The sequence below is a fragment of the Pteronotus mesoamericanus genome, unplaced genomic scaffold (assembly GCF_021234165.1).
Source record: "Pteronotus mesoamericanus isolate MK-2021 breed Mesoamerican mustached bat unplaced genomic scaffold, CSHL_Meso_final contig_20, whole genome shotgun sequence".
Classification (NCBI taxonomy): domain Eukaryota; kingdom Metazoa; phylum Chordata; class Mammalia; order Chiroptera; family Mormoopidae; genus Pteronotus; species Pteronotus mesoamericanus.
In genome coordinates, this window is record NW_026555085.1 from 74,316,431 (window position 1) to 74,330,616 (window position 14,186).

At 34.2% G+C, this 14,186-nt stretch overlaps 1 protein-coding gene across 14 annotated transcripts in view; it reads right to left on the bottom strand.

Moving 5' to 3' along the window:
* The window catches only part of TRDN (triadin), a 323,740-nt gene that overhangs the window by 235,319 nt on the left and 74,235 nt on the right, over nucleotides 1-14,186 (bottom strand). For all 14 annotated transcript variants that reach the window (XM_054569903.1, XM_054569904.1, XM_054569900.1 and 11 more), the window contains exons 5-6: nucleotides 11,540-11,599; nucleotides 561-626 (exon numbers count right to left, since the gene is read on the bottom strand). In XM_054569903.1, the coding sequence (XP_054425878.1) occupies nucleotides 561-626; nucleotides 11,540-11,599 (126 nt within the window). The remainder of the gene's footprint in view (nucleotides 1-560; nucleotides 627-11,539; nucleotides 11,600-14,186) is intronic.

Below are 14,186 nucleotides of genomic sequence, written 5' to 3' on the forward strand. Positions count from 1 at the left end.
TACACTATATTATCTTATAAATTTATAATGAAGCTCTGAAAGATACACATAAAACTCGTAAAAATGGTTTACTGTGTTCGTGTGTAGGAAGGAGAGAATGGGAACCTGGAAGGTTGGAACAAGGCAGGAAGCTTTTCAAGATGTGTCTCTATGTAATGAAAAATGAATCTGTACTGTGTATTCTAAACAAATAAATAAAAATGTTTAAAATTTAGTCTAATATGTAATCAAAGGATGCAAGTTAAATATGAAGTATGCTGTCTTACATATCAAATTGGTAAATATTTTCTCAAATAACATTGTCATTATTGGCTAAGGCAGCCTCAAAACTACAGAAGCAAAACTGATACAACTTTTCTAGATAATAAATTGGTAACAGAGTTCAAGTCTTAAATATTTTATTTTCTTCAACCCATAAATTATTCTTTTCTGATTCAATTCTAAGGAAATTATATAATTAAAAAGCATAAATTTATGATCATTTGCAATCAGAGGTAAAGAAAGAGAGGTCAAACAAGAAGGGACCAATGTCTAAAAACAGCAATAGTAAAATGCCATACCTTTCTTTTCAAGTTTTTCTTTTTCTTTTTCTTTTTCTTTCACTTTGTCTTTTTCTCTGTGTGTAACTGGAAAGAACCAGACAATACTTCTTAAGTAAACAGAATAAATGATGAGATGATTACATGGCAGTCTTTGATATCAAAAACTTATTTTTTGCCTTTGAAAATCTTTCTTTAACTGGCATGAAGTTTTAGATAGAGGTTTAAATGTTAAGATAATTAAAGACTTTTTCTATTTTTTATATAATATCCAAACACAAACTTATACCCAAACCAGGTCTGATGGCAAAGATGAGAATATACTTCAGCTTTTCCAAACCTCTTTAACTTCAACTTAATTAAATGGAAAATTTTACAAATTTACCATGTCAGGTGCCAAAGGAGACTAACTCAATACTAGAGAAATGCCAAAAATATGAGAACAAAATACAGGAGACAAACTTCTGAAACTGAAACAAAGTACAGTCGACCTAAATAGTATGTATTAATCATCTACAGAAACAATTCACAATAACAGTTTTCGAAAATATAGTGAGATGAGAGTAGGATGACACCCAATTCCTTCAAAGAAAACAAAATTGAATTTAATATGAACTTTGAACCAGTTAGTTGAGGCAGCAAGGCCCCAAGTTAAGTCATAATCTTACTCCACAAATTGTCTTAAGTTTTAGTCATAAGTCTTATTACTGGTACCTTCAACAATCTAAGCTAAGCATGTGACTGATCTAGGATTTATCTTTTCTGTTTCTTATTTTTAATTATCAAACTCTTTCATACCTGTTTAGTATTTCTCTTACCCATCTTCTTTTATCCAATATTGCATTTTCTGCCTATCATTTATTTACACAGAAATATAGATAGAGCACCTGCCAAGTGCTAAAGACCCTGCTAGACAAGACAAACTCCATTCCTGTCATCATGCTGTCAACAAGCTAATGGATGATGGATGTTAGACAAATAATCGCAAAGATAGTTAATTGCATTTAGTATAATTGCTATGCAGAAAATATTCCCAGTGGCATGTCAATGTACACAATGAGACCTAATCTAGTCTGTGTGCATGGAGAGGCCCTTTGGTAGAAGTGACATTTATGGATATGAAAGATGACAAGAAATTAACCTAATAAAGGAGTGGGAAGGAGAAAGAGGAAAGGGACAGTTTCAAAAGTTGAAGTAGGATGTCCTTCTTAGGTATATTATTATTACATACATTATTACAATAATGTCCTGACGAATCTCTTGAATGTATAGATTTAGATTTTTCTCTCTTAGAGTAACATTAACAACATGAAAATCTGCTTATACCATTGACCAGTTAAAAGAGTATCTCCCTCATTGCTTAGCATGGTATCTGTCATATAATAGGTGCTATATCAAATATACAAATATTTTATGCTATAGTGATCTGAAATTTGTTAATCAACTCAATATTATGTACCACGAATTTCCCACTGAACTTTACATTTCACTACAACAAAACTCTTAGAATTCCACAAACAATGTGCCCTGTTAATGCCAAGCATTTCAGCCTGCTTGCCTTTAACCAAGTATTATCACTCCCATATTTCCTCTTCCAGGCACCCTTTCCATCCTTGCTCAACTGCCTTCACCTCTATGAAATGTTCTTTGATCTCCACTTATTTCATACAGCAATTATACCATGGCCATAACTCTATTTTAACTATTAAATAATGATATTGTAATTGTTCACATATCTGACTACACAGTAAGAGAAACCTCTTTAAGAACTACACTGTATTATTTTATTTTTGCATCTGTGGCTCATAATATGGCACCTGTCATATAGTGGTCTCTTAGTTGATGTTATTGCATAAGTGAAATTCTAAAATATTACAAGAAAAGTTATTTTTATTTTCTAGTGCAATACTATTCATTGGTGAAGTATAGATTATAAGCACTCTTTGCTTTAATCATTTAAACTTTTTATGTGTTAAAAATGTCTTAAAAAATAAAAACTCAGTGAGAAACAGAAGAAAAATAAACCATAAAACATTATATTTTTCTTTCCACATTCAGTGAATTTTTAGGTGTTTCTGAGTAACTAAATTGAATATAAATATCTGACAAAACAAAGAGGACATCCATATTCATACATGGCCACAAATGGCTTATTTTGGTTTCTTTAGTTTACTATTAATTAAGCTGAAAACCAAAATAAAATCTTGGCAAAAACAAAGCCTCTTTCCCAAGGTTCTCCAGGGGAAACCGAGTTTGAGTGAAACGAGCTGTGCTTTTGGAATGCTGATTGGCAAGACCCCCAGGAAGACACCTCACCCGTGCCTCTGCCTCTGTGAAGGACCAGACTTCTCCCACCTCGGACAACTGGTTGTCCTCAGCACTAAAGGATTTTCTGGTTGACATGCGCGTGGGTGTAAATAGGAGAATTAGTACGAAATCAGATGAGCAAGGGGACTGGGTTCAGACTCAAAGTAGCATATTAATGACCCTTTCCTATTACCCTGTGGAAAAATCTGGTTCCTCACAGTCTAGGTTTTGATTTACAGACACAATCTCGTATGCTGGCATTTCATGATCCCCCTTAGAAATGGCACCATAATACTGTTTCGTGAAGCAGCTGGACCCATGTGCTCCAGGGGAGCTGTTCAAAATAGCAGACAGCCACTAAATCTTCTTGGGCAGAAACTTCAAACTTTGGCAAGACTGGGCTCAAATACTAAGTTTTAAAATTTCTTTCATCAAAACAATGCAATCATCAGTAACTGCCTTAACAATCATTCTAAAATAGAAATCATTTGCTACAACAATGGCATTTTTTTGTACATCTCTTTATTTATAACCCACAGCTTGATGTTTTAATATGGAAGAAGAATAAAGTACCTTTCTCTTTTTGTTACCAGATCTGTTTGGCAGGTTCCTTCTTAGCTAGGACAGTTTTAGCTCGGGATAAAATAAGCTTGTTGCACCTGCTAGAGCTTAATTTGTTTGTCATCCTTATTTACAAGAAACAAAAGTCCCTTTGGTAGACTGATAATTAAAAACAAATGGAATTCACCAGTTGGAATGGCCCTGATGTTTGGCATCTGAGTTGGCATGGCCCTGCTGTTCCTGCACTTGCCCAGATTCTGACCTTTCCCTGACCAGAACATTCAGCTCAACTCTGAAGTGTGTCTCTCAACCCTCCCCATACGGTCCCTCTCCAGCACAGTGCAAGCTGCGCTTTGTGCTTTCACAGCGCTTGGCGCTGGCAGCCTGCCCGTCAGGCTCTGTGTCCATTTCTGAAGTGTATCAGAGCTCACGGTGCTCCTGACCTTGACATTCTTACCTAGCAAAACTTTCCTAGGAGCAAAGCAAAAGGAATTCAGGGCCAGATTGTCACAGCTCTTTGCCGATCACGCTGCTCTTAGTTCAAAAATCGAAAGTTTTGGTGTCAAAAATTTTAAAGTACTATTTTGTATAGTGTACTATTTTCCTCAATTGATGGTTAGTAAATAAGTTTAATTAACCAAAACTCTGGAATTCATACATGACCTCAGAGTTACTGTACAGGATGAATCTTGAGTGCTCAAATCAAAAGAAATCAGGTGGAAAAGCAAGTAATCATTACATCTCTGTATTATAAAAGACTTAGGGGAACACAGTTGTAATAGATTTTGCTGATTTTTCTTTTAATTAATTTCACTGCTTCTCAGCTTTCTGGTGTTTTTGTGTGGAAGGTATTAGCATTGAAACAGTCTATAAATTTTAAATATGTCAAAAGTTCAAACAGCTTCACAAAATTCATATACATTCATGCTTGAATCCATCATTTCTTATTAAAGAGCAAAATACATAATAATTTTTAACCCCTTTAAAAAATTCGGCTTTAGTCACCACTAAACAAAAATACCTGATGTACATACTGTTGGTTAGTGCATATGTCTCCATGTGTTTCATTTTTTTTGTAACTAATTTGTGTAATTTCCATTCTGTGCTCAGGCAAAATATCAACACACTTCAAACAATAATGATGAACTCAATGGAAAAGTATTCTTGAGTACAGAAAATTTTAAAGATTGTAGTAGTCATTCCTGCTACAGGAAGAATTTATCATTTTTAATTTGATATAACATACTACTTTAAAGCTGGTTGGAACCTAAAGAGGTCAATTAGTTTGAACTATTTGTCCATAGGTCGGGGGTGGGAGAGGGAACACCAGCTCGTAACAGCAGAAGAGAAATATAGTTATCAGATTACTATACTAGTATTCTTTCTCCCACAACGAGGTTGTCTTGTATATCTCTGAATTATAAACTTGTTCTATGAGCCAAAGTGTGTTGATTGGATTCGTTAAGAGTGTCATCTATTACATATCCTACAACTGCATACACACATCTTTTTTCATAATAAAATTACATTTAGTTATGTACTATAAAGAGAAGATTAGGCAAATTACCAAAATTTACAAAGCTCCTCTGATACATATGCTTTAAATCATAAAACATAATTTTAAATTCCAAAATGTAAGTTTTACTCTCAAATCTGTGTTAACCGTATGGGTAATTTCTCCGTCTCCTGGGGCTGCATAGCCAGAGTCAGAGCCGCAATTACTTCCTCATCAGTGAACAATCACTACGGAGGTGATGCAGAGCTCTGTGGAGAGCCTTCTGGTCTCATTTTGCAAGTTTATCTTTCACTGCCTCCAGGGAGGAAAAGAAAATATATTTTGTAAAATAAAAGTTTATACAATACAAGCTGACTAAATTAATTTGTGGGCTTTCAAAAGTGTTTTTATAAAGGGCTCCAAGATATTTAGATACATTTTAATGCCCTGTCCTTTTTGACTTTTGAGCCTTAATCTTCAGCAAAACTCCTTGCCAGCTTATGATTCCTGTTCTGTAATTGTTTCCCAGAAGCAATCCTATACCAGTCAATCAGCATTATTGTTATAAATTACCCTTTTTAAAAATGGGATCACTCTATAAAGTACATGATTTTCTAACCAGTATGCTGTACATCAGAAACTAATAGAGAATAATATTGAATGTAAACTCTAATAGAAAAATACGTAATACGTATCCTGTCTAGAAAGTATCCAGCCATGTACTATGAAAAATAGAGACATTTATTGAGGAAGATATAAGAAACTTTGTACACAGGACAATGATGCCTCAGTCCCCTTCAAAGTGGGCACCTTGGGACATCACACAGTTCTCCCAGTGTCTCTTCTACTGTTCAAAACACTCTGCAAAATCCTTCATTAAACTTGCCATCAGCTGCCCCATTATATTTTCCTCAATCTCCTCAATGGTCCGAAATCTCTCCCCTTTCAAAGGTGATTTTAGTTTATGGAAAAGCCAGAAGTTGCAAGGCACCAAATAAGGGCTATAGGGGCAGTGAGTCATCTGGGTGATTTGATGTTTTGCCAAAATATTCTGCATGAGTAGGCACATTGTTGCAATGAAGCTGTCAATCACCAGTTGCCCATGGTTGCTGCTGTTTTCATCCTATTGCATCTCTCAGCTGACAAAGAACATTGAGGTAGTACTCCTTATTAATTTTTTGACCTGGAGGGGCCTACTTTCAATGGACAACACCTTCCCAATCAAAAAACATAGTTAATATGTTGTTGATCTTGTTGTGACTTTACCCCACCATCTTCAGGCATGGAAAACCAGGCAACTTCCATTGGGATGACTACATCTTCATTTCTACATCATAGCTCTGGTTATGACCTTCTTGAAGAATTCAAGGTCTTGGTTCATTGGTAACAGTTTGAATCATCATTAACAACTGCAGCACAATGTTCCTTCTGCTGTGGTAGAAGAAACCACAGAATGAATTTTACCACAACGCATTTCATGCCAAGATCCTATGCCAAAAATCTCAGACACAGCAGTTTTTGGAATCTCCAGATCAGTTTCTAGTTCTTGCACCATCAGTCACCAATCTTTGTTGATTGCATCCCATACATGTTCAACATTCTCAGGTGTTCTGCTTGTTGCAGGCCTTCCAGAACATGGATCACTTTCAACAGATTCTCGATCATTTTTGAAATGTTTGTGCCATACTTTTATTTGTACTGCCCTCATTGCATCACCCCCGAAAGCCTTCTGAATCATCTGAATAGTTTCTGCCGATGAATGTTCAAGCTTTACACAAAATCTGATGCAGGTTTGTTGCTCTACTCACTGAGTCATTTTTTAATGTGATGACCACACAGTACACAAGCTTAATCAAGGGCATTTACTCCATCCCCACTGACCAGTACAGTGAAGCTGTTATTGTTCTTGCATGTTCATTCCAGTCCATTCTCCTGGCTCCCAGGTTACATCCATGTCACACAAACCATTCTGTTATTGCTCCAACTGTTCTTGTTATATTAGCAATGGCTGGACTTTTTCTGGACAAACTATACACACACACACACACACACACACAAAATCTATACCATTATATATATAATCAATATAATTATATATTATTTATATCATTATATATAATCTCTATATATTATAGATAATGTTTCTTTGACATTGTGCATGTGATAGTAAATGCTATGAGTTGAATTATGTCGTCTTAAATAAATGCATTGAAGTTTTAACCTCCAGTATCTCAGAATGTGACCTCAGTAGAAAATAGGGTGTTCACAAAGATAATTAAAGTAAAATGAAGTCACTAGGGTGGGACCATTTCAGTATGACTGGTTTCCTTATGAAAATGGGAAACTCGGACAGAAACAGATATACACAAAGGAAAGAGACAGGGACACAGGGAGAACAGCCTCTGGAGATGTGTGTGATTCAGATCAGAAAGCAGAGATCAGAATGATTCATCTACAAGCCAAAGACTGCCAGTAAACCACCAGGAAACACAAAGAGATTCTCCCTGACAGTTCTCTGAGAAAAATCAACCCTGCTGAGATCCTTACTTTGCAGGCAGTGTACTATAGGCTATGGATTGCAATTAATTTAATTAACTTCTATGGCCAAAAATAAATTTCTGTTATTTTAAGCTACTCAGCTTTTGATATTTTGTTACAACAAGGCTTAGGAAACAAAGTCTTAAACTTCTAGGAAACACCTAACCTACCCTTTGCTCCCAAGGCCCTACCAGAAAACTACAGTCCAACGTGCTCTGCAACAGAGGCGGCCAGACCATCTCTTCTCCAGGACGGTTCTCCATGGAGTGCTCACCATGTGCCGGTATTTGCCTTTCTGAATTACTCATTGGACTGAGTCTTAATCTTCTTTGAATTTTTAGTGCTCTGAATGGTGGTTGGCACAAAGTAAGTGCTGTGGATAAATTAATGTGTATCATTGCCTGATAGCTATGGCCAGTTTTCCCATTTACAATATGTGCCTTGCAGGATATCTCCATTTCCATTGGCTGGCTCACTTTGATGTTGACCATATGCCATCTACCAGCACACACTTCTGCACTCAACTTTCTCACCATTTCTGAGGTCAGTGCTGCACCTGAACACCTGACAATCCAAGTGAATGTAGCAGAAACACGGCTCTGAATGCCTAAAAGGCCTTCTTTTGTCTAGGAGACATCATGGACAAAAATTCTCTCATTCAGTTATATGTTTATCACCAGGTTCTAATCTTTTTGAGTTTGTTCTGTTTTATGAGTAAATTGAAATGCTTAGTAGTTAAATACAAGCCTAAATGTTATCTGAAAACAACCAGAAAATTTGCAATTGCAAAGAAACAAAGCAATATGCAATTAAAAAACAACTGAATGGAGGGAAAAACCAGAGGAAAATAATGTTATCATTTATCTCTGGGTAATTGGGTTGTGATTATTTTTCTTTCCTTTTTTTATTTTCAAAACTGTCCAAATTAATCTGTATTACTTTAATTTATATTATTATATTATATATTTTATTGTAGGTGTTTTCTAATAACATCTTACAGATTTTTTTAAATATGAAACTCACTATTAAATACTTCAATTACTGCTAACCAAATAAATTTGATATTAGAGGGGTGCAATTAAAGCTGAATAAATATATAAAAATGAAAATAAAAAATAAATCTCAAAGGAAAAAATTTTCATAGGCATCAAGTACAGATTAACAAAATAGAGAAGATGGATACTTTATTAATTTATTCATTATTTCAATATTTACTGAGTGTGTTTCATGTGTTGGATACTTTGCTAGCTACTAGAATAATTTTAATTTGACATTAGCATACATTCAGATCTAATGAGAACCTGAAAGATGACTGAGTCTGAATCTCTTTGTTCACAGATAAGAAAACACAGAATAATAGAAGTAAATGCCAGAGGCCATTTATATTAGTAAAAATTTGGTGAGTGGCACCTTGGTTATCCAGGAAAAGTTAAATTATGGTTGTAAATTTCTTCCAAGCAAATGTAATTTTTCATTGTGTTTCTATAGGAGTTCAACACAGAGTCACAAATATATATGCTATTCTGATCATAAAATAAGTTACTGCCTCTTTCATATGGGAAAAAATCAAGGTTAATTCAAAGATAAACATCAACTTATATGTCAGAGCTTATACCTTAAAACCAAAATGAGTACTCATCACCAGTTATGAATCAAAGGATTTACTCTTTATCTTCGTGAAACTGTTCCTTTCTCTTCCCTTAATGCAAAATATCAAACAAAATAAATAGATGGACAAAAGAGGAATAAAAATTACCTTGTCCTCATGAATTAAAATCACTTAGATAATGTGGTTGACTATAAAGAGTACCTAATTTTCTATGACTAAGAATCAGAATTAAAACAATGATTCTTTGATATTTTAAACATGAATTAGTTAGCATATTTATACAAAATTATTTTGAAAATGTATGTTCTCTGGGATTTGAATTCTTTTGCTCTCTCTATTTCAGTAGATGAGTAAAGAATCTAGGTGTAGATTTCCATGGCTTTCCCAATAACTTCACATTCTTAAAACCTTTTAGAATACTATATAAGTACTTTAAGGAGGAAGAAAAAAAATAGAGACAGTAGGATGTGATCTAGCTTCTATCGTCAAAAATTTTATCTACCCCTAAAATATAACAGCTTTAGCATAATGCATCTTTTTAAATTCAGATATTTGCTAGCTTTTCTATAACCATTGCAGGCTACTATTTACTTGGGTATACTGCATCTTTTCTTTTAAGAGTATAAAATGCTTTGATAACAATTTAAATTTCTAATTATCAGTCATATCTAACTAACTGATATGGAATGTGGCACATAAACATACAGTCATCTACATATGTGAACAGTTATAAAACCATTTATTTTTTTCACTGAGCAGCGTGAAAACAAAAAGCAGATATTATTCTACCTGGATAAGGAAACTAAGCAGCATATGAAATCTTTTGTTCATATTCACACAGAAAAGTTGTGGAGAAAAGAAACTACCCCGTAAGCCCATTTCAGTGTTGAACAGCTGACGTTCCAGGATGTATATTCAGGTACTAATCTTTAGCCAAGCCTTTGAGAAAGTTATTGTAAACCTCAGCCAAATCCACAGTTTTAATTATGCAAGACTCACTAGTTTAATAAACCCACTCTACAGCCCACTGCTCAAAGTCTTTAACAGCAGAATTCTAATAGAGCCAGGTCCAAACTGGCAATGGTGCCATCTGCATCATCACATCCACTCCAGCAGCACTGCTATTAAATTAACAGCATATTCTGCAAGATAAAACAGCAGAGGCCCCGTTCGTGGGAACCAGTTGAGATTCTATGTTCAACCTTCAGCAGATAAAAACACATAGCCAGTTCAGTCATGGCTAGTCAATCTGTACCTAAGAGCTGTGTCCAATTTCCCTGACTAAAGGAATTAAGAACCAAAAAAGGAAAGGGAAAGGTAAGAAGACATTAGTTTCCTAAATACAAATATAAGTAGGTTCAATTGAGTAAGCTTCAATGTCCCATTTGTATAGGGATTGGCTGACCAATCTGAAATGAATTCAAACATTAGGATTAAAGATATAATGTCTGCAGAATGATTTCAGGTCTACACAATAGAAAGTATATTAAGTACATATTTAAAAAATGACATTTTAAATGTAGATCCACATATTTGTATAATTTTAGGTTAATTATTACTTCTATCATTTGAAACTTTTCTTTTTTGCACCTTTGATATTTACTGTAGGTAATTTTGCATTAGCCAGTTTTGACATAATATATATTAGACAACAATCAATTTTTATCCCAGGAAAATTCTTTCACTTTCTGTCTGTATCACACAATAATAGCAATTATGAAATTTTTATTTTGCCAGGGCCAGTTTAACCACCCCTCTAAAAAATGGTCAGTTTCATCCAAAATCATGTAAAATTGATGACTGGAGCAAGCTGGTCATATTTAGAAATATGTTTTGAAATTTTTTGCTTTCTATAAATTTCTTTAAAGTTTTATGACTACATGAGCCAACCCTCCTGCCCCCCAATATAAAATGCTTGCAAGATGAACAAGACAATGCTGGTCATGAAACACTGCAGTTACCGGGTTCAGTTCACTTGAAAGGGACATTAATCATCATGTTGTCCCCGTCCGTCTACTACTGTAGGTTGTGAAAGAAAATTGTAGCGCCTTGGCAGTATGCAGTGAGGGAATATAATGACTGCATTTCTATTCCACAGGTTTTGAAAGTAATGCATGGCATAAAAAAATTCAAGGTTAAGATAAATTGAACTCTGATTTATTATTGCATCTTATTTTTTAAAAACATTTGCTATTAAGTCAAAAAATATGTTTGTGGTACTACCTTAGTGAAAACCTGTTGCAAATAGCTTAAAGACTGTCATACATTTTGAAGTCACTTTAATTCCAGTCATTAAAAATCATTTATATATTTATACCTGAAGTTAAATGGGAAGTAAAGGTACTTATTTAAACACTATCAAAAATTAAAACAAAGGAACACTAAATATGAAGACTTTCTTTTCTCACATAAATGCACATATGTGTATAAATAAATACATATACATATCTCTTAAGCAAAATAAGAATAAACACAAAATTAAACATTTACCTTTAGTTTGTATTTTCTTTTCAGGTTTATCCTCCTTTTCAGTTTTTTCTTTGCGTATTTCTAGAGGAAAATAGAACTTATAATTTAAAAGCTCCTTTTGAAAATGTACAAAATATAAACTATCACTATAACTCAAACTTTATAACTTTACCACAAAGTCTAAATTACATCTAACAAGCTTATGAGTATCTAAAAGAAAAAGGTTTGTTAACATATTTATACATAAATTATTCATTTATTGAAATAAGAAAACATATGAGTTACCTTAACTTAGAGTTATTTGAAAAAGCTTAAAAACTTACATCAGTAGAAATATGTTGTCACTGTTTTCAGTGCAAAAATTGATCGCAAATTATAATTATGTTTTACATCAATTATTGTCAATATAAACTAAGAATCCTTAGTAAGAGTGTTATTTAGATTTAGGAAGATTTAGTTTTTACATATTAAATTAAAAGTTTGAGAAATGAACTGTAACAACTATCTCATAAGAAGTATATCTCAGATGCAGTGACTCTAAGCTATATGAGGTCTGTCCAGAAGGTATCCAGCCATGTAATATGAAAAATCGAGATATTTATTGAAGAATATACAAGATACAAGAAACATTGTACACAAGACAATGACACCTTGGTCCCCTTCAAATAGGCATCCTGGGATTTCACACAGTTCTCTCTCAGTCGCCATCAGCTGCCCCGATGTATTTTCTTAAATTTCATTGATGGTCTGGAATTTCTTCCCTTTCAATAGTGATTTTAGTTTTGGGAACAGCCAGAAGTCACAGGGCGCCAAATCTGGGCTGTAGAGGGGCTGAGTCACCTGGGTGATTTGATGTTTCACCAAAAAACTCTGTATGAGACATGATGCGTAAGTGGGTACATTGTCATGAACCAATCAATCACCAGTTGGCCATTGCTGTGGCCTTCTGAATCTCCTGAATAGTTTCCATGGAGAAACGTTCAAGCTTAATGCAAAATTTGGTGCAGATTCATAGTTCTACTCAGTCATTTTGAATGTGATGGCCACACAGTACACAGACCCACTCAACAGCGTCTACTGCCCCCACTGGCTAGTACAGTGAAGTTATCATTTGTTCACACATGTGCATTCTACTCCACTCTCCTTGGCTGCCAGGTTACATCCATGTCATGCAAACCATTCTTGTTATATTAACAGTGGCTGGACATTTTCCAGACAGACCTCATATTTATAAAGAGAATTTGGTATTGCATTTAACCAATACTTATTGCAAGGAGATATGACCTATTTCACAAAATAAGTTAGTTGTTACATTTTTCTAAATATCAGGTTTATGAAATATATTTAATTTGTTGTTGACTTCAGTACACATATATAACAAGGCTTAGAAAATGATGTTAATTTTGAATTTGCAGTTAATTTGGAAAGAAACAAATTTGAGATTAGAATTTACAAATATGATTATGTCCTCTGAGAAGGGACTTAATCTTAAATACCATGGTTTTTCTTAGAAAAATGCTAATGAGTTTTGCTTATTTATTTATTATAACTTTATTCCACAGATTGCCTGACGTGGTGCTGATTACTGTGTACACTTAAAATTCTCCATTTATAAATTTGACTTTGGAGTTTTATAATTTCCCTACAAGTTTAAAATCAAGACTAACCATAAGGAAATCCTAAATATCTTCATAAAAAGCAATGACTAACTTTCACGCACTTGTTTGGAAGTAATCACTGCTGTAAATATTTCCTTCCTTCATTTTCCCTATTAATTCATAATCACACTGTATTCATCACCACCGCTTTACTCTTATCCCATTGTTGACTTTGAGTATAACAATGCAGATACAAAAGAGTTAAGATATTCAAGCACATCTCTGAAAAAAAAAATTCACCAAAGTGCAAGGAAATAGGAAACTCCACAGGAAATAGGAAACTTCCATCTTCATTGATCTCACAGTGTATTTTTCTCTCTCCTTTATGCTCTCCAAATCTTACTATAACGCACAGTTTTTCATCTTAACATCTCTGACATCTTGAGTTGGGTGAATCATTATTTGGGGTGCAGTGAGCCTATTCTGTGCATTCCATGGTATTTAGGAATATCCCTGGTCTCTACCTACTGGATTCCCATAGTCTCATTTTCAGCCATAACTATGAAAAATGTCTTCAAACATTACCAAGTTCCTCTTAGGGCCATGATTCCCAAGAATGTGTTCAGATGGCTCAAAATTATATTTATTTTGCTTTTCCTATGCTTTTGGGTTCTATAATATTTATATAATTACATAACAAAAATAATGTTGCACCATAATCTGTCATACAGAGCTTGATGTGTAGAAACCTTTGATCAGTGTTTTAAGAAATGTATTGTTTGCAAAGGCATAATAAGGTTCCATCTTATAGGCTATAGGCAAAAAAACTAACAATAAACTTTATTACACACATGCATGCATACACACACTGAAGTTGTATTTTTAGACCTGTTTCAAGGTGCAAGATAATCAGCCTAATTACTGTTTGTCTCTGTTTAGACTTACACTGTTCAAAGCAGAACCACTAGACATGTGCATATATAGGACATGATACATGGTTAGTGCAAATTGAGATGTGATGTAAGTATAAATCCACCCTGAATTATGATGACTAAGTATAAAGAAAAATG